Source organism: Spinacia oleracea, unplaced genomic scaffold (genome assembly GCF_020520425.1).
Source record: "Spinacia oleracea cultivar Varoflay unplaced genomic scaffold, BTI_SOV_V1 SOVchr0_112, whole genome shotgun sequence".
NCBI lineage: Eukaryota > Viridiplantae > Streptophyta > Magnoliopsida > Caryophyllales > Amaranthaceae > Spinacia > Spinacia oleracea.
Genome location: NW_026614440.1, coordinates 21,375 through 41,640, shown reverse-complemented (window position 1 = coordinate 41,640; position 20,266 = coordinate 21,375). Strand labels below are relative to the sequence as shown.

At 40.7% G+C, this 20,266-nt stretch overlaps 5 protein-coding genes and 1 long non-coding RNA gene across 6 annotated transcripts; 2 read left to right on the top strand and 4 right to left on the bottom strand.

The window, feature by feature from the left end:
- Positions 1-9,985: 9,985 nt before the first annotated feature.
- Positions 9,986-11,796, top strand: LOC130465248 (protein FAR1-RELATED SEQUENCE 5-like). Its single transcript, XM_056834132.1, has 2 exons — positions 9,986-10,049; positions 10,937-11,796. Exons 1-2 carry the CDS (start codon positions 9,986-9,988, stop codon positions 11,794-11,796), a joined length of 924 nt encoding a protein of 307 aa, XP_056690110.1.
- Positions 11,797-11,811: 15 nt separating this feature from the next.
- Positions 11,812-13,689, top strand: LOC130465247 (protein FAR1-RELATED SEQUENCE 5-like). The gene is made up of 4 exons (XM_056834131.1): positions 11,812-12,041; positions 12,238-12,790; positions 12,916-12,999; positions 13,081-13,689. Exons 1-4 carry the CDS (start codon positions 11,812-11,814, stop codon positions 13,687-13,689), a joined length of 1,476 nt encoding a protein of 491 aa, XP_056690109.1.
- A 1,202-nt stretch (positions 13,690-14,891) lies between these two features.
- On the bottom strand, positions 14,892-15,374 carry LOC130465249 (uncharacterized). The gene is made up of 3 exons (XR_008925523.1): positions 15,264-15,374; positions 15,017-15,160; positions 14,892-14,937 (listed from the first exon to the last, which is right to left on the bottom strand). It is a non-coding gene; the product is annotated as an uncharacterized lncRNA (long non-coding RNA).
- Positions 15,375-15,660: 286 nt separating this feature from the next.
- On the bottom strand, positions 15,661-17,101 carry LOC130465246 (uncharacterized). The gene is made up of 3 exons (XM_056834130.1): positions 16,494-17,101; positions 15,927-16,085; positions 15,661-15,847 (listed from the first exon to the last, which is right to left on the bottom strand). The coding sequence occupies exons 1-3, from the start codon at positions 17,099-17,101 to the stop codon at positions 15,661-15,663; spliced, it is 954 nt and encodes a 317-aa protein (XP_056690108.1).
- Positions 17,102-17,134: 33 nt separating this feature from the next.
- LOC130465245 (uncharacterized) lies at positions 17,135-18,015 on the bottom strand. The gene is made up of 2 exons (XM_056834129.1): positions 17,973-18,015; positions 17,135-17,521 (listed from the first exon to the last, which is right to left on the bottom strand). Exon 2 carries the CDS (start codon positions 17,513-17,515, stop codon positions 17,135-17,137), a length of 381 nt encoding a protein of 126 aa, XP_056690107.1. The 5' UTR covers positions 17,516-17,521; positions 17,973-18,015.
- A 1,188-nt stretch (positions 18,016-19,203) lies between these two features.
- Positions 19,204-20,264, bottom strand: LOC130465244 (uncharacterized). The gene is made up of 4 exons (XM_056834128.1): positions 20,255-20,264; positions 20,115-20,174; positions 19,925-20,029; positions 19,204-19,649 (listed from the first exon to the last, which is right to left on the bottom strand). The coding sequence occupies exons 1-4, from the start codon at positions 20,262-20,264 to the stop codon at positions 19,204-19,206; spliced, it is 621 nt and encodes a 206-aa protein (XP_056690106.1).
- Between the last annotated feature and the right edge of the window lie 2 nt (positions 20,265-20,266).

The following is a 20,266-nucleotide window of genomic DNA, read 5'->3' as shown; positions in this document are numbered from 1 at the left end:
CCAAGAAAGGTAAGCAAGGCACGACATGGCCCAAGCAAGGCAAGGCATGACCCAAGAAAGGTAAGCAAGGGAACGACATGGCCCAAGCAAGGCAAGGCATGACCCAAAAAGGTAAGCAAGGGCACGATATGGCCCAAGCAAGGTAAGCATGACCCAAGAAAGGTAAGCAAGGGCACGACATGGCCCAAGCAAGGTAAGCATGACCCAAGAAAGGTAAGCAAGGGCACGACATGGCCCAAGCAAGGTAAGCATGACCCAAGAAAGGTAAGCAAGGGCACGACATCGCCCAAGCAAGGCAAGGCATGACCCAAGAAAGGTAAGCAAGGGAACGACATGGCCCAAGCAAGGCAAGGCATGACCCAAAAAGGTAAGCAAGGGCACGATATGGCCCAAGCAAGGTAAGCATGACCCAAGAAAGGTAAGCAAGGGCACGACATGGCCCAAGCAAGGTAAGCATGACCCAAGAAAGGTAAGCAAGGGCACGACATGGCCCAAACAAGGCAAGGCATGACCCAAGAAAGGTAAGAAAGGGCACGACATGGCCCCAGCAAGGTAAGCATGACCCAAGAAAGGTAAGCAAGGCACGACATGCCCCAAGCAAGGCAAGGCATGACCCAAGAAAGGTAAGCAAGGGCACGACATGGCCCAAACAAGGTAAGTAAGGGCACGCCATGCCCAAGCAAGGCAAGCAAGGGCAAGTCGTGGAAAAGAAAGGCATGTAAGGGCAAGTCGTGGCAAGGCATGGCCCAAGCAAGGTAAGCAAGGGCAAGTCATGGCAAAGAAAGGCAAGAGGAAGGCATGGCAAGGCATATCCCAAGCAAGGTAAGCAAAGAAAGGTGTTACGGTTCGATTGACGGAGTATTTCGGGGGATGACGATTGTAGAATTGGCCTGCGACACGGCCATAGTACCGACTTGACCTTGAGTTTTCGTTGTTCAGAAAAAAAAATCCAACGATGCATTAAAGGAATTTTTCGGCTCCGTAAAGTCGGGGGATGGCGGTGGTGGATTTGGCCCGCAATACGGCTAACGTCCCGACTTGACCTCGTTTTTTCGTATGCCGCAATGGTCCCACGGTCGTCTCTCGGATGGGTTAGCGGAGGGGAGTTTGGGACTTGTCGACCGGATGCGGTCTGTTCTTGCGGGTAGCGGACCGAGCAGCCCACGAGCGCGGACTAAAATCTAGTTGACGTCGTCCTTCGAACAAACCTCGTAGGTATTGTAGGGGAGCTTGGGAATTCATGATCGGATGCGGTGTGTTCTAGTGTGCGGGCAACGGACCAAGAAGCACACAAGAGCATACTAAATCTCGTCGTCGTTCCTTCGAGCAAACCTGGAACGGGTACTATAGTCGAGGGGAGCTTGGGCCTCGATGACCGGATTCGGACTGTTCTTGTGTGCGGGCAGAGGACCAAGCAGCACACTAGAGAGCGGACTAAATCTCGTCGTCAATCTTTGAACAAACCTCTTGTCCCTTTTGGCTTTAGTGTGCTAATGTTTCCGAAACTCGATGCGGACCGTTCCCGGATGCGGGCGATATCAAGCGGCATGTGGGTGCAGTCCAATTCTAGTTGACGTTGTGTTAGCTAACCTTAGCCAGTGTTGTCCCGCCTCGATTTGTTTGTTTCTTTCACGTCAAACGGTGCTAGTCGGGGGACATCTAGCCCATCCTTGCCCAAGCAAGGCAAGGCACGACATGGCCCAAGCAAGGCAAGGCATGACCCAAGAAAGGTAAGCAAGGGAACGACATGGCCCAAGCAAGGCAAGGCATGACCCAAAAAGGTAAGCAAGGGCACGATATGGCCCAAGCAAGGTAAGCATGACCCAAGAAAGGTAAGCAAGGGCACGACATGGCCCAAGCAAGGTAAGCATGACCCAAGAAAGGTAAGCAAGGGCACGACATGGCCCAAGCAAGGTAAGCATGACCCAAGAAAGGTAAGCAAGGGCACGACATCGCCCAAGCAAGGCAAGGCATGACCCAAGAAAGGTAAGCAAGGGAACGACATGGCCCAAGCAAGGCAAGGCATGACCCAAAAAGGTAAGCAAGGGCACGATATGGCCCAAGCAAGGTAAGCATGACCCAAGAAAGGTAAGCAAGGGCACGACATGGCCCAAGCAAGGTAAGCATGACCCAAGAAAGGTAAGCAAGGGCACGACATGGCCCAAACAAGGCAAGGCATGACCCAAGAAAGGTAAGAAAGGGCACGACATGGCCCCAGCAAGGTAAGCATGACCCAAGAAAGGTAAGCAAGGCACGACATGGCCCAAGCAAGGCAAGGCATGACCCAAGAAAGGTAAGCAAGGGCACGACATGGCCCAAACAAGGCAAGGCATGACCCAAGATAGGTAAGCAAGGGCACGACATGTCCCAAGCAAGGCAAGGCATGACCAAGAAAGGTAAGCAAGGGCACGACATGGCCCAAACAAGGTAAGCATGACCCAAGAAAGGTAAGCAAGGGCACGACATGGCCCAAGCAAGGCAAGGCATGACCCAAGAAAGGTAAGCAAGGGCACGACATGTCCCAAGCAAGGCAAGGCATGACCCAAGAACGGTAAGCAAGGGCACGAAATGGCCCAAGCAAGGCAAGGCATGACCCAAGAAAGGTAAGCAAGGGTACGACATGGCCCAAGCAAGGTAAGCATGACCCAAGAAAGGTAAGCAAGGGCACGACATGGCCCAAGCAAGGTAAGCATCACCCAAGAAAGGTAAGCAAGGGCACGACATGGCCCAAGCAAGGTAAGCAAGACCTAAGAAAGGTAAGCAAGGGCACGACATGGCCCAAGCAAGGCAAAGCATGACCCAAGAAAGGTAAGCATGACCCAAGCAAGGTAAGGCATGACCCAAGAAAGGTAAGCAAGGGCACGACATGGCCCAAGCAAGGTAAGCATGACCCAAGAAAGGTAAGCAAGGGCACGACATGGCCCAAGCAAGGCAAGGCATGACCCAAGAAAGGTAAGCAAGGGCACGACATGGCCCAAGCAAGGCAAGGCATGACCCAAGATAGGTAAGCAAGGGCACGACATGGAAGCAAGGCAAGGCATGACCAAGAAAGGTAAGCAAGGGCACGACATGGCCCAACAAGGTAAGCATGACCCAAGAAAGGTAAGCAAGGGCACGACATGGCCCAAGCAAGGCAAGGCATGACCCAAGAAAGGTAAGCAAGGGCACGACATGTCCCAAGCAAGGCAAGGCATGACCCAAGAAAGGTAAGCAAGGGCACGACATGGCCCAAGCAAGGCAAGGCATGACCCAAGAAAGGTAAGCAAGGGTACGACATGGCCCAAGCAAGGTAAGCATGACCCAAAAAAGGTAAGCAAGGGCACGACATGGCCCAAGCAAGGCAAGCATGACCCAAGAAAGGTAAGCAAGGGCACGACATGGCCCAAGCAAGGCAAGGCATGACCAAGAAAGGTAAGCAAGGGCACGACATGGCCCAAACAAGGTAAGCATGACCCAAGAAAGGTAAGCAAGGGCACGACATGGCCCAAGCAAGGCAAGGCATGACCCAAGAAAGGTAAGCAAGGGCACGACATGGCCCAAGCAAGGCAAGCCATGACCAAGAAAGGTAAGCAAGGGCACGACATGGCCCAAACAAGGTAAGCATGACCCAAGAAAGGTAAGCAAGGGCACGACATGGCCCAAGCAAGGCAAGGCATGACCCAAGAAAGGAAACAAGGGCACGACATGGCCCAAGCAAGGCAAGGCATGACCCAAGATAGGTAAGCAAGGGCACGACATGGCCAAGCAAGGCAAGGCATGACCAAGAAAGGTAAGCAAGGGCACGACATGGCCCAAACAAGGTAAGCATGACCCAAGAAAGGTAAGCAAGGGCACGACATGGCCCAAGCAAGGCAAGGCATGACCCAAGAAAGGTAAGCAAGGGCACGACATGTCCCAAGCAAGGCAAGGCATGACCCAAGAACGGTAAGCAAGGGCACGAAATGGCCCAAGCAAGGCAAGGCATGACCCAAGAAAGGTAAGCAAGGGTACGACATGGCCCAAGCAAGGTAAGCATGACCCAAGAAAGGTAAGCAAGGGCACGACATGGCCCAAGCAAGGTAAGCATCACCCAAGAAAGGTAAGCAAGGGCACGACATGGCCCAAGCAAGGTAAGCAAGACCCAAGAAAGGTAAGCAAGGGCACGACATGGCCCAAGCAAGGCAAAGCATGACCCAAGAAAGGTAAGCATGACCCAAGCAAGGTAAGGCATGACCCAAGAAAGGTAAGCAAGGGCACGACATGGCCCAAGCAAGGTAAGCATGACCCAAGAAAGGTAAGCAAGGGCACGACATGGCCCAAGCAAGGCAAGGCATGACCCAAGAAAGGTAAGCAAGGGCACGACATGGCCCAAGCGAGGTAAGCATGACCCAAGAAAGGTAAGCAAGGGCACGACATGGCCCAAGCAAGGCAAGGCATGACCCAAGAAAGGTAAGCAAGGGCACGACATGCCCCATACAAGGTAAGCAAGACCCAAGAAAGGTAAGCAAGGGCAGGACATGGCCCAAGCAAGGCAAGGCATGACCCAAGAAAGGTAAGCAAGGGCACGACATGGCCCAAACATGGTAAGCATGACCCAAGAAAGGTAAGCAAGGGCACGACATGGCCCAAACAAGGTAAGCATGACCCAAGAAAGGTAAGCAAGGGCACGACATGGCCCAAGCAAGGCAAGGCATGACCCAAGAAAGGTAAGCAAGGGCACGACATGGCCCAAGCAAGGTAAGCATGACCCAAGAAAGGTAAGCAAGGGCACGACATGGCCCAAGCAAGGCAAGGCATGACCCAAGAAAGGTAAGCAAGGGCACGACATGCCCCATACAAGGTAAGCAAGACCCAAGAAAGGTAAGCAAGGGCAGGACATGGCCCAAGCAAGGCAAGGCATGACCCAAGAAAGGTAAGCAAGGGCACGACATGGCCCAAACATGGTAAGCATGACCCAAGAAAGGTAAGCAAGGGCACGACATGGCCCAAACAAGGTAAGCAAGACCCAAGAAAGGTAAGCAAGGGCACGACATGGCCCAAGCAAGGCAAGGCATGACCCAAGAAAGGTAAGCAAGGGCATGACATGGCCCAAGCAAGGTAAGCATGACCCAAGAAAGGTAAGCAAGGGCACGACATGGCCCAAACAAGGTAAGCAAGACCCAAGAAAGGTAAGCAAGGGCACGACATGGCCCAAGCAAGGCAAGGCATGACCCAAGAAAGGTAAGCAAGGGCACGACATGGCCCAAGCAAGGTAAGCATGACCCAAGAAAGGTAAGCAAGGGCACGACATCGACCAAGCAAGGCAAGGCATGACCCAAGAAAGGTAAGCAAGGGAACGACATGGCCCAAGCAAGGTAAGCATGACCCAAGAAAGGTAAGCAAGGGCACGACATCGCCCAAGCAAGGCAAGGCATGACCCAAGAAAGGTAAGCAAGGGAACGACATGGCCCAAGCAAGGCAAGGCATGACCCAAAAAGGTAAGCAAGGGCACGATATGGCCCAAGCAAGGTAAGCATGACCCAAGAAAGGTAAGCAAGGGCACGACATGGCCCAAGCAAAGTAAGCATGACCCAAGAAAGGTAAGCAAGGGCACGACATGGCCCAAACAAGGCAAGGCATGACCCAAGAAAGGTAAGAAAGGGCACGACATGGCCCCAGCAAGGTAAGCATGACCCAAGAAAGGTAAGCAAGGCACGACATGGCCCAAGCAAGGCAAGGCATGACCCAAGAAAGGTAAGCAAGGGAACGACATGGCCCAAGCAAGGCAAGGCATGACCCAAAAAGGTAAGCAAGGGCACGATATGGCCCAAGCAAGGTAAGCATGACCCAAGAAAGGTAAGCAAGGGCACGACATGGCCCAAGCAAGGTAAGCATGACCCAAGAAAGGTAAGCAAGCCCAAGCAAGGTAAGCATGACCCAAGAAAGGTAAGCAAGGGCACGACATCGCCCAAGCAAGGCAAGGCATGACCCAAGAAAGGTAAGCAAGGGAACGACATGGCCCAAGCAAGGCAAGGCATGACCCAAAAAGGTAAGCAAGGGCACGATATGGCCCAAGCAAGGTAAGCATGACCCAAGAAAGGTAAGCAAGGGCACGACATGGCCCAAGCAAGGTAAGCATGACCGAAGAAAGATAAGCAAGGGCACGACATGGCCCAAACAAGGCAAGGCATGACCCAAGAAAGGTAAGAAAGGGCACGACATGGCCCCAGCAAGGTAAGCATGACCCAAGAAAGGTAAGCAAGGCACGACATGGCCCAAGAAAGGTAAGCAAGGGCACGACATGCCCCATACAAGGTAAGCAAGACCCAAGAAAGGTAAGCAAGGGCAGGACATGGCCCAAGCAAGGCAAGGCATGACCCAAGAAAGGTAAGCAAGGGCACGACATGGCCCAAACATGGTAAGCATGACCCAAGAAAGGTAAGCAAGGGCACGACATGGCCCAAACAAGGTAAGCAAGACCCAAGAAAGGTAAGCAAGGGCACGACATGGCCCAAGCAAGGCAAGGCATGACCCAAGAAAGGTAGCAAGGGCATGACATGGCCCAAGCAAGGTAAGCATGACCCAAGAAAGGTAAGCAAGGGCACGACATGGCCCAAACAAGGTAAGCAAGACCCAAGAAAGGTAAGCAAGGGCACGACATGGCCCAAGCAAGGCAAGGCATGACCCAAGAAAGGTAAGCAAGGGCACGACATGGCCCAAGCAAGGTAAGCATGACCCAAGAAAGGTAAGCAAGGGCACGACATCGCCCAAGCAAGGCAAGGCATGACCCAAGAAAGGTAAGCAAGGGAACGACATGGCCCAAGCAAGGTAAGCATGACCCAAGAAAGGTAAGCAAGGGCACGACATCGCCCAAGCAAGGCAAGGCATGACCCAAGAAAGGTAAGCAAGGGAACGACATGGCCCAAGCAAGGCAAGGCATGACCCAAAAAGGTAAGCAAGGGCACGATATGGCCCAAGCAAGGTAAGCATGACCCAAGAAAGGTAAGCAAGGGCACGACATGGCCCAAGCAAGGTAAGCATGACCCAAGAAAGGTAAGCAAGGGCACGACATGGCCCAAACAAGGCAAGGCATGACCCAAGAAAGGTAAGAAAGGGCACGACATGGCCCCAGCAAGGTAAGCATGACCCAAGAAAGGTAAGCAAGGCACGACATGGCCCAAGCAAGGCAAGGCATGACCCAAGAAAGGTAAGCAAGGGAACGACATGGCCCAAGCAAGGCAAGGCATGACCCAAAAAGGTAAGCAAGGGCACGATATGGCCCAAGCAAGGTAAGCATGACCCAAGAAAGGTAAGCAAGGGCACGACATGGCCCAAGCAAGGTAAGCATGACCCAAGAAAGGTAAGCAAGGGCACGACATGGCCCAAGCAAGGTAAGCATGACCCAAGAAAGGTAAGCAAGGGCACGACATCGCCCAAGCAAGGCAAGGCATGACCCAAGAAAGGTAAGCAAGGGAACGACATGGCCCAAGCAAGGCAAGGCATGACCCAAAAAGGTAAGCAAGGGCACGATATGGCCCAAGCAAGGTAAGCATGACCCAAGAAAGGTAAGCAAGGGCACGACATGGCCCAAGCAAGGTAAGCATGACCCAAGAAAGGTAAGCAAGGGCACGACATGGCCCAAACAAGGCAAGGCATGACCCAAGAAAGGTAAGAAAGGGCACGACATGGCCCCAGCAAGGTAAGCATGACCCAAGAAAGGTAAGCAAGGCACGACATGCCCCAAGCAAGGCAAGGCATGACCCAAGAAAGGTAAGCAAGGGCACGACATGGCCCAAACAAGGTAAGTAAGGGCACGCCATGCCCAAGCAAGGCAAGCAAGGGCAAGTCGTGGAAAAGAAAGGCATGTAAGGGCAAGTCGTGGCAAGGCATGGCCCAAGCAAGGTAAGCAAGGGCAAGTCATGGCAAAGAAAGGCAAGAGGAAGGCATGGCAAGGCATATCCCAAGCAAGGTAAGCAAAGAAAGGTGTTACGGTTCGATTGACGGAGTATTTCGGGGGATGACGATTGTAGAATTGGCCTGCGACACGGCCATAGTACCGACTTGACCTTGAGTTTTCGTTGTTCAGAAAAAAAAATCCAACGATGCATTAAAGGAATTTTTCGGCTCCGTAAAGTCGGGGGATGGCGGTGGTGGATTTGGCCCGCAATACGGCTAACGTCCCGACTTGACCTCGTTTTTTCGTATGCCGCAATGGTCCCACGGTCGTCTCTCGGATGGGTTAGCGGAGGGGAGTTTGGGACTTGTCGACCGGATGCGGTCTGTTCTTGCGGGTAGCGGACCGAGCAGCCCACGAGCGCGGACTAAAATCTAGTTGACGTCGTCCTTCGAACAAACCTCGTAGGTATTGTAGGGGAGCTTGGGAATTCATGATCGGATGCGGTGTGTTCTAGTGTGCGGGCAACGGACCAAGAAGCACACAAGAGCATACTAAATCTCGTCGTCGTTCCTTCGAGCAAACCTGGAACGGGTACTATAGTCGAGGGGAGCTTGGGCCTCGATGACCGGATTCGGACTGTTCTTGTGTGCGGGCAGAGGACCAAGCAGCACACTAGAGAGCGGACTAAATCTCGTCGTCAATCTTTGAACAAACCTCTTGTCCCTTTTGGCTTTAGTGTGCTAATGTTTCCGAAACTCGATGCGGACCGTTCCCGGATGCGGGCGATATCAAGCGGCATGTGGGTGCAGTCCAATTCTAGTTGACGTTGTGTTAGCTAACCTTAGCCAGTGTTGTCCCGCCTCGATTTGTTTGTTTCTTTCACGTCAAACGGTGCTAGTCGGGGGACATCTAGCCCATCCTTGCGGCCACTTTGTGGTCGTGGGATGCAAGCTCGTTGTTTCTTGGCCAAGCGGTACGCTACGCGTGTGAGTGGTGTTTGGGTTTTTTAGCTGGCGGGCTCCGTGAACCGCACGCCGATAAACCTCTTCAGTGTTTGCTCCAAGTGCTATACAGGCCTTGGGCGAGTGATGGTTTTCTGTGTTGCATTCCTAACGATCGCATTGACATGGACCAAGGGCATGGCATCCATAAGCACGCAAGGGAAAGGCATGGCCCAAGGCACAACAATTGGACCCAAGGCATGGCCCAAGGCAAAACGATCGGACCACATGCACAATAATGACCACTATGAATGAATTTTCCCGAAAACTTTCCAAAAATAGCAACCCGGGACCACACGGGCACCCCCCGAGGTCCCAAAATAAAAAATTTCAACACCAATGTTTTCTATATATATTTATATGTCTTTTCCTATTTTTTCGGATTTTTTGGGATTGTTTTGAATTTTTTGGGATTTTCCCCGTTTTTACCCCTAAAATAGCAACCCGGGACCACACGGGCACCCCCCTAGGTCCAAAAATAAAAAATTTCAACACCAATAATTTTTTGGGATTTTTTTGAATTTTTTGGGATTTTTTGGGATTTTTTTGAGATTTTTTTGAATTTTTCCCTTATTTTTCCCGTTTTTACCCCTATTTTCCCTATTTTCGGAAAACAAAAATAATTTTTTTGAAAAAAAAAAATCATGAAAATTAAGCTTAATGCCCATATAAGCTTTTCCAACAAAAAAAACGGGGCATTATTATGACAAAAACTCAAGTTTTGAGCCATTATTATGTTACTGTCACTTGGGTGTTCACTAGGAAAATTTAGCTAATTCAAAATAAACATCTATAGGGGGAGGGTGAGAGTGGAAGGATGGATGGTCAAGGTTGGCTTAAAACTCTCTTGTGGGCACCGTTGGGCACCGTTGGGCACCGTTGGGCATGGTCGGCCCCCCTACGACCGCAATTTTTTGGCTGCCCTCGGGTACAGCCAGCGCTGGCTGTACCCCCCCGAAAACGACGTCGTTCAGCGTATTTTTATCCCCTTCCTGAGTTTCCTAAGTTAGACAACTCTTTAATTTTTTGTTTCTTCTTCTTCAAGTTGCGATATATCTTGTTCTTAGGGTTTATTTCGATTTTTTCTCTCCTATTTTCTCTCTCCTCTGTTTCCATGGATCTCGCAGTTATGGAAAATTCTGAAGCTCTTTTCGAATCTAATTCTGGAATTTTAAGTACATTGATGTCAGAACGTAAGTTTATATTTTTATTATTTTCATTTATTTGTTTTGATTTCAATGTTTTTGGTTTTGATTGTTTTCGATTTTATATTTTGATTTTGGATAAAATGTGTTTAGAATTTTGTTATTTTTCGTGTTTTCGCTGGATATTTCGATTTTGATTTGTTTCTTTGTTTTTGTTTTCTGCTGATTTTCTTATTTTTTTGCAATTGTACGTTATTTTTTGTTCGATTTTTATTCATAATTTTATTTATTATCAATGTATATAATGTTAATGAATTTTTACCTCAGATCTTATGAACATTATATATTTTGATAAAATACATATTATGTTATGAATTTTTGAATTGTTCTGTCCCAAAAGAAAATATTGTTCATTGTTTACTTATAACATTCTTAACAAATATATGAATATTCAGTTCAAGGAAATTGAACATTGTCTACAACAATAATGAACATTTTATTGAATGACTTTGAATGTTACGTATATTAGTAATGAACATTGCATGAAAATATATTGAATATTTTTTATTTAGATAATGAACATTGTATTGTATTATATTGAACTTTCTATTAAGAGTTATTGATCATTACCTATGTTACAATGAACATTTAATTCAAGTATTTTATCATTATTTATAATTTATAATGAACATTTTATTTAATGATTTTGAATATTACCTATGTTCGTAATTACCATTTTATTTAAGTACATTGAACAACACCTAATTAAGCAATGGACATTCTATTTTTAACATTACTATTTTAATATTGAATATTTTATTTAAGGATATTGAACATTTCAATTTTCCATTGTTAGTTATTATTGAAATTGATCATTCACTATTTTAACATTGAACAATCACTAGTTTAACATTGAACATTTCTTCCTTTCGCAGTGAATAAGGAAGTAAGTGTTTTTGTTGAAGGGTCAGAATCTATGTTAATGATGAAGGAAGTTAAAAATGAAGACGAAGCTTATGATTTGTATAATGAATATGCTTTTAGTAAAGGTTTTGGTATTAGGGTTGGGAAAGGTCGGAAGCGTCAAAACAGTGAATTTTATACTATGAAACGGTTCTTGTGTAGCTGTGAAGGGGTTAAAGATGAAAAAAGGAAGAGAACAAGGTCTTATGCTAGATTGGATACGCGTACTGGGTGTACTGCTTTTGTTCAGTTTTCTATTGGTAAAGATGGTGTATGGACGGTTGTGAATCATAATATGATTCATAATCATGCTATGGTTCCTCTAAATAAGAGGCATTTGATAAGATCACAAAGGAAGGTTAGTAAGGAGGCTCTTTACTTTATGTGTACTTTAAAAGCTAGTGGTGTTAAAGTGTCTGATACCTTGAGGGTTTTGAGGAAAGAAGTAGGCGGATCACCTCTGGTCGGTTTTACAGCTAGTGATGCTTATAATGCTTTATCACGTGCAAAAGCTAATAAACTTGAAGGTCATGACTGTCATCAGTTAATCAAGTATTTTGCTCAGAGAAATTCTAGTGAAGAAGGTTTTTATTATGACTTTGAGCTTAGTGAAGAAGAGGGACTTTTAAGTTTCTTTTGGCGTGATGGTCGGATGAAGAGAGATTATGATTATTTTGGGGATTTATTGGTTTTTGATACTACTTATAGGACCAATAAATATGATATGATTTGTGCTCCTTTTGTTGGTATGAACCATCATTCTAATAATGTTATGTTTGGAATGGGTTTTGTTATCAATGAAAAAACCGAATCTTTTAATTGGCTTTTTTAAACTTTCCTTACATCCATGGGTGGAAATCCCCCAATAACCATTATGACAGACCAAGCTCCATCCATTGCTGCTGGGATAAGGAATGTTTTTCCAGATGCTAGACATAGATTATGTACGTGGCATATTGGGGAGAATTCAAAGAAGCATATTGGGCAGTATAGAGCTTTAGATGGTTTTTCTGACATATTCAATTATCTTCTGAAGTATTGTGAAACTGCTACTGAGTTTGAATATCATTGGCCAAGGTAATTAATTTGGATTACTTATTTACTTTTAATTAATAAAAAATATGTACTTGTAACCTTATGAACATCTACTTACAAACAAATGAACATTTAGGAATTTCATGTTATTACTAAGTTATATGCTTTCTGACTTTGATCAAATAGGTATATTCCGATGAACAAATTTGATTTTTATATTGAACATTTTGTTTTTCAGAATGTTGACTCACTATAAATGCGTTGAAAATCCATGGTTGAAGAATTTATATACAATTAGAGAGATGTGGTGTCCTGCTTATTCTAAGAATTATTGGTCTGGTGGTGTGTTATCATCACAGCGATGTGAAACTACCAACAAGTCAGTTTCCCATCGACTTGATAAGACACAAGGGTTATGTGATTTTTATCATGTTTTTTTGGATGTTATTTCTGATTGGAGGAGCAAAGAGAATGGTCATGACTACAGAAATTGGAAAGGTAGACCAGAAGTTGCAGCTGCAAATTGCGGAATTCTTCTTCATGCGAGAAAGATTTACACTATAGAAGCATATGTTTTGTTTGAAGAACAATTTCTTAAAGGGATGGCATGTTCTCAAGAAGAAATACGTGGAAACACAGCTATAGAGAAAAGTTATTATGTGTGGAGGCCTAAAAAAGACTTGATTAAACATGAAGTTCGGTTTAACCAAGAGACTTTTGGAGTGGATTGTACTTGTCAGTACTTTACTGAAATGGGTTTTTTATGTTCTCATGCGCTTCGTGTTTATCATGTGCATTGTGTCATTTAGTTGTACTAGATCCATCACTATTTCAGGGTTTTTTTCTTGCGAAGTTTGAACATTTAGTTATAAATATAGTAACATTTACTTGATAAATGATCACTATATTATTTCAGGTTGATGCTTCTTTTCCAAAGCCACCTCCAAAATATTTTAGAAGAGGTGCAGCTGTTGATAAAAATGTAGAATCATCGGACAAGGTAGATATTAATATTTAATTCTTTAAAGTGAATATTTAAATTTCTGTTTTTGAATGTCTTTACATTTTGTGTCAATTTTAGGAAAACAATTCAACAAATGAAACATCAAATGATTCATATGTTCATGGAAGTACTAAAACCGATGCATGTACAAAAGTTAAAGCACCATTGGCTACTAAAGCACCATCGGCTACTAAAGCAACATCGGCTACTAAAGCACCATCGGTTAATAAAGCACCATCGGCTACTAAAGCACCATCGGTTAATAAAGCACCATTGGCTACTAAAGGAACATCAGCCACTAAAGCAAAAAAGGATCAGCAGAGATTTGAGTATAATATCAAGAGTGCATTTGACTTGGGACTTTCACCAACACCGATGCTTACTAAAGTTTCATCTGTTACTAAAGCTCCATCTTGTACTGAAGCTAAAGTTCAACGACCTATTCATGCTTCAGAAATTATTCAAGTAGTACCTACAGTTCACGGATCTATTCAGGCTGAAAAAATTACTCAAGTTGGATCTAAGGTTCAAGGACCTCAAGTTTCATTGGTTACTAAACCTCCGTTGGGTATTAAAGGATCTCATCAATCTGCTAATGATCAAGCTTATTTGAAATTTAAGTATGATGCTTTCTTAGCTCTTTTTGATGAATCAATGGCTGCTGAAGAAGCCATTAAAAGTCAATGATTTAGTAACTGTTGATTATTGAGTTGAACATTTAGTTTTAATAGAATGAACATTGAGTTCAAACATTTTGAACATATAGTTTTAATAGAATGAACATTTAGTTCAAGTAGTACGTGCTCTTTTTCTGTTTGATCATTTAGTTTTAATAGAATGAACATTGAGGTCAAACATTTTGAACATCACCTTTTTTCATAATATTTTATGTTTGAATTTTTTTTTTTTTTTTAAGGCATCCTTCTGAAGTTTATGAACATTTTAATCAAATATATTCAACATTATCTACTTTTGTTCACTTGATTTTGAACAATACGTATTTGTTAATGTGTTTTCTTTAAAGGTTTTGAACAATACGTATTTCAAAGTGAATATTCTATATGAAAATTTTGAGCATTAAGTATTTTAATAATGAACATTTTATTGAAATACAATAAATATCAGTAATTTAATAATTGAACGTTGTATGAATCATATTGATTATTACCTATTTTTACAATGAACATTGTTTAACGATATTAATCATTATATGTAACTTTCATCAATCAAGCAGTTAAAAAACATTTATTTTGTATGCATTATTGATTTGGAGTATTTGTTTGTGCATTGGATTTTCTACAGCAAAGGAAACTGAATATTAAACATAAAGGAAATGAACACCAAGTTATATGTTTTTGAACAAACCACCAAAATACCAAAATATTGTCTTTACATTGTACTAAAAAGCTATCTATTGTTTGTTAACCTTGAAATACTATCTGCTTAATTTTTCATTAACTCCTCCATGCTTCATTTATGTTTGACTCATGCATTTCATTTTGCTTTGAAAGCATTAGGAGATCACAGAAAGTGACACGAAGCTTCCTTATTTGATTTGTCTGTATATCAAAAATAAAAATAAAAAAATTAAAAATGTTTTATAAAATCCAAATATTAAATTATAAATTTGAGGAATATAAAAGAAATTCAACAGGCAGAACAATAAAACAGAAAAGACCAAAACAATAAAAATAAATGAACAAAATACAAAAGAAGAATGAACAAAATTCAACTTACATCATTTGCCTTCAAGTCACATATCCATTCATGTTCTGGATCACCAGTATAGGTCTCCATGTGCTTCATGACATACACACCGCAGTTTGTATAGTCTTTCATGCTTCTCCATTTCATCTTGACCAAATTCATTTCATACTTTTGTATTGGTTCTACCTCATATCCAAATGTGCCCATATATTTTGCAAAAGCATCCAACTGGAATTTATGTTCATAAATGTAAGATAATTATCTACGATGTTTCAAATATATATTTTATGAATGATTTATTTCTTACCACAACTTCTGGGTGTCCCTCATATTTATCCTCAAATTTTACATTTCTTGGTAGAGGCCTGTTGTCAATTACATCCACAGTTGCATTGTAATGGTTGATGACTAGGAGATAGAAGTGTTTTGCAGCAAGAACAGGGATGAATATCTGAAAAAGAGGTAATTATTTAACTTAAAAACAATGAACAAATTACAAACATTAAAATGAACATTAAAGTTTGAAGAATGGGTTAGTAGTAATATAGGTTTACCTGTTTAAATTGATGAATGTTTTTGAAATTATAGTTAACCAGTTCTTCGTTAACCCTTCTGTTAAAATCCTCAAGCCTTTTTTCGTAGGAGGATCCTGCTGGACACACCTTGTTTGTGCACATAATATGCTGCATTTAAACATAATCAACATTCAATTATAAATATATGTAAAATTAGTTACAATGATAATGAAAATTTCAATTTAATCATTTGTAATTTTTATCTTAATTTTGTAGAACATTAATTATTTCAATAATGAATATTGTATTTCAAAATTTTGAACATTATGTATTGTAATTATGAACATTCTATTTAAATATATTAAACATTACTTGTTTTAATATTGAACATTCTTTTTAAGAAAATTGATCATTTTATATAAACAAAATGAACATTTTAAATAACATCAATTATTATACTTACATATGGAACTGTTGAAAGGAAGAGTTTATCTTTATGGCCCTTTGCATTTAGATACTTTGACCATGAATCAATCACACAGTCAACCACTTCCGCTTCATCAACCAGTGTTTTCATGTCCTCTCTATTGACGTAGTTGTATCCATCAAAATAAAGAACCTCACTACAAACAGGAAGTAAATTAGGAGGAAGTATAAGAATTTAAAATTTAAATTATTTTTACGTGAAATTAAAGAAAATACATGTTGTCCTGACCACTTAAGACATAATCTGCTAGGCTTTGATGCATTGTGTCCAGATTTTTGAACAAGTCTCGATACTTGACCAAATATGGAGAAGAGAAGGCAGCCGGTAGTTTGTGAATCCTTTGAGGTCTTTTTCCTTTGTCACCTTTCTCATTTCTGTATATACAAAAAATTTAACAAAAAATCAACATAATTATAAATTGAACATATAAGATTAATAATATGAACATATAAGATTAAGAGTACCAAAAATTTAACAAAAAATCAACATAATTATAAAATGAACATATAAGATTAAGAGTATGAACATATAAGATTAAGAGTATGAACATATAAAGGAAAAAGAATGAACAAAAGGTACAAAAAGAAAGAACATAACATTCAAAAAGAATGATCCAAAAAAATTTAACAGGTTTGAAAAAGATAGAACAAAAACTAGAAGAGTATGACATATTATTATGACATTTTAAATAACCAAAACATTATTATGTCTTTAAAATAGTTTTCATAATATAACCAAAGTTTCACAAATACTAATTCAGTTTTAATACAGTTAAAATTTACCCTTCTCCTTCATCTTCTTTTTCTCCTTTGTCTTCAAAAATTTCGTCCAATTTCAAATCTGTTTTTGTGCTTGAAATTAATGTTGATATTGAGACTTCATTCAATGGAGTTTTTGGTGAAGGAAGAGAAGATTGTTCTGCACCAACAGATAGTTCAGCTTCCACTGGTTGTTGCACCTGCGACTGTGTAGGAGTATGAGGTTCTGCTGGCTCCTCAACCATTTGTTGTGCAACCGTGTTCTCAAGCACTTGTGGTTCAGCACTTTCATTTTTCTTATTTTTTGCAGGCTGCTCCTCGACCCCATCTGGTGTAACCTTCTTCTCAATCACTTGTGGTGCAGAAACCTCTTCATTTCTCACTTCTGGTGCAGGCTCCTCTTCAATTACATTAGTTACAGGCATCATTTCTGATACATGCAACTCAGGCTCCACTGTAGCTTCATCCGAGCTCACAATCTTCTCTTCTTGTACAACAATCTCCTCCACTGTTGTTTTTGGTTTTTCTGAAGCTGGTTCACTCACTTCTGATTCTGCTTGCACCATTTTCTTAGCTTTTGCAATTTCATTTTCTTTTTTCTCTTCCTCCCTTCTTTGTTTTAGATTCAGCATAGCAGAAGCCAAAGATTCATCTATTTCTTCAAGTCACAAATTTGGCGTAGAGGTGGATGTACCAGCTTTCTCACGTTTCAACTTGTCATCATCTATTATCGGTGATGGTGAAAGTCCCAAGTCGAATGCATTCTTGATATCATACTCATATCTCTGCTTATCCTTTTTTGCTTTGTTTTTCTCCAGCTCAATTGCATCCAACAACTCTTTTTCTTTTTCCAACAGAGCCTTAATGAAGTCATCAGACCACTCATCTTGGCTTAATGATGGTTCTTTTGCCATTTTTGACAAGAACTCTTCCACTTTAGATACCAACTCATTTCCTGGGAAGAATTCTTGCGCCTTCTTCAGTGAATCAGAAAGCTTTGACAAATTGTCACCAACAGCTTGAATTATACCGACAAACTCATCCATAAACTCCTGTGTTTTAAAACCCATTGACATATATTAGGGAATAGTAAACTTTTAGGTGTTTCAGTTTGAACATTTAAAAGTAAAAGTATGAACAACTATATATACTGAATGACACTTGTGCACATATACAATATATAAATAAATAGGCTTGAACACTTATTTTTTATCATTTATTGATACAGTTTGAATAAATAACTAAAGAAGTTTGAACATTTTATCTTTACATATTGCACTAATTCTTCATTATGTTATGTTATGATATGTCTTACAGAGGTATGAACATTATATGCAAAAATAAAGAACATTTAAGCAAAGGGTTATGAGCATTTATTTATATATGTTCTAAAAATATTATTTAACATATTAAAGGAAGGAACATAAAATTAATATTACCCATATTTATATTTGGAAGAAGAATTAAATTTAATCTATTAGAATTAGATGTATTTAGTAATACCTTGCGAGTTTGTTTTTCTTCAATATTGATTTTGGGTAACACCTTCCCCAATCCAAGCCACTTTCCTCCAATTTATTCTGTTTGTGTCCTATTTCCTTTGTCCAGCAGGACACAAGTGGAATTCGTCTTGGAGGAAAAAAGTTCATTCTTTGAACTCTGTCAAAATAGAAAATCTGACATACAAAGTATAAGTGTTAGAAAATCCCTAAGATTGATCAAGTACATTAAAATAATCAATTTAGAAGGTGTAAATGAAGTTATACCGTCAATAACGGCAATGGTCCTGTGAAAAATGTTGCTTTGTCCTTTTGTTTCAGGTTTTTCTTATACTGTGCAGTAGTTGAGAGCAGTGCCTCCCACACATACTTGCACCAATTCAAGTTCCGGATCTGCTCATGATTCATCATTGAGAACAAAAATTTGAAGTATGCTTGGTTTGACAACGTGCTCTTGATCAACGTGTTGACAGTGACCACCAAGAAGCTTGTAATGAAATTTGCATCCGGTCCAGCCTCAATTTGGTCTTCTTGACTGTAGTACTTTAAAATTTTCTGAACTGATGGGACCTTATTCCCAAAGATCTTTTTCCAACTGTTTATTTAAATGAGCAAAATTTAATTAAGATAAACATTCCCAAACAGAAAGAACAACCAATATAAAAAGAAAGAACAAACTCAACAACAACTATGAACAATTATGAACAATTATATGAATCAGGGTTATAGAAAAAGAACAAGCATAGACATATGAACAAAATTTAATTAAGAAAAACAAAATTTAATAAATATGAACAAAATTTATTTAGGATTCCACTTTTCATGTATTACTGTCTTCTTCCATCTGTTTTTGTTAATGAACAAAATTTAATTAAGGAAAACATTTTGAACATAAGACTAAAAACTTTGAACATAAAGGAAAAAAACTTTGAACATAATGGAGAAAAGGTTTGAACATATTGGAGAAGCTTTAAACATATTAGGGAAATTTTTTGAACATAATTGATAAAAACTTTGAACATGAGAAGGAAAAACTATGAATAATTCTATGAGAAACACAGAAAAAACTTTCTCATTATAATTGTAGTAAAACTTTCAAATTCTGAATGTATATTAAGCCATACACAATTGAACAAATAACTTTAAGAAAAAGAACATTTGTAGTACATGCATAATGCAGTTAGATTTTTGAAGTCTATAATATATTAAAAATATAAGTATAGATTTAAGATCATTTACCTTGCCATGAATGCAGAAAACACTTCACTAGCCTTGTCAGACTTTGCCTCAACTATGTCTACTTCACCGCTAGGAAGGCCATATATCTTTTTCACGTCCTCAAATTCTATCAGGATTTTCTCATTCTTCGGCAGATAAAGATATTGGCTGTTTTCCTCAAAGTTGTTACATAGCCATGTAACAAATTGTTGGGATGAAGTAGGTAGCTGGAAATCTAGCAATGCTCCTAGACCGATATTCCAAACGGCCTCCTTCTTCTGTTCATTCATCATGGAAATGAAACTGATGAATTTTCCATGTCCTCCTCTAACTCCAGTTTTTTCTTCCTCTTCTTCTGCTACTTTTTCCTTGTAAACAGCAATTGATTTCTTTGGTTTCTTTTTTGCAGGAACTTCTTTGGTAATCATCGCCAAAGGGGAAACCTCCCGTTCCACAATTAAAGCTGATTAACAAAACCAAAAATTAATGATGAATATTGTATTTCAAAATTTTGTAGAACATTCATTATTTCAATAATGAATATTGTATTTCAAAATTTTGAACATTATGTATTGTAATTATGAACATTCTATTTAAATATATTAAACATTACTTGTTTTACTATTGAACATTCTTTTTAAGAAAATTGATCATTTTATATAAACAAAATGAACATTTTAAATAACATAAATTATTATACTTACATATGGAACTGTTGAAAGGAAGAGTTTATTTTACCTTTTTCTATATTTTCTTCCTTCACTTCATATTCTTCATCAGTTATTTTCCTTTTTGTTTTTCTTTCAGCAGGTAGGTTTGCTTTTGCTGCTTTTCTTTTTGATGCTGGAAAAGGAACACGTATAAGTAAGTTTTAATAACAATTGTAGAATTTTTAATTTTATGGAGAACAAATAAATTTTAATTTTACCTATTTTTTGTCTTTGTTTTTCAAACTGAACCAACCTCTCTTTCACCTGTACTGTTTTCTCTGTTGGAGAAGAACATACAATTAAGAAGTTTTGATAAACATGTAATACAATGTTTAATATTTTAGTATACTAAATATACCTTTTGGCATCT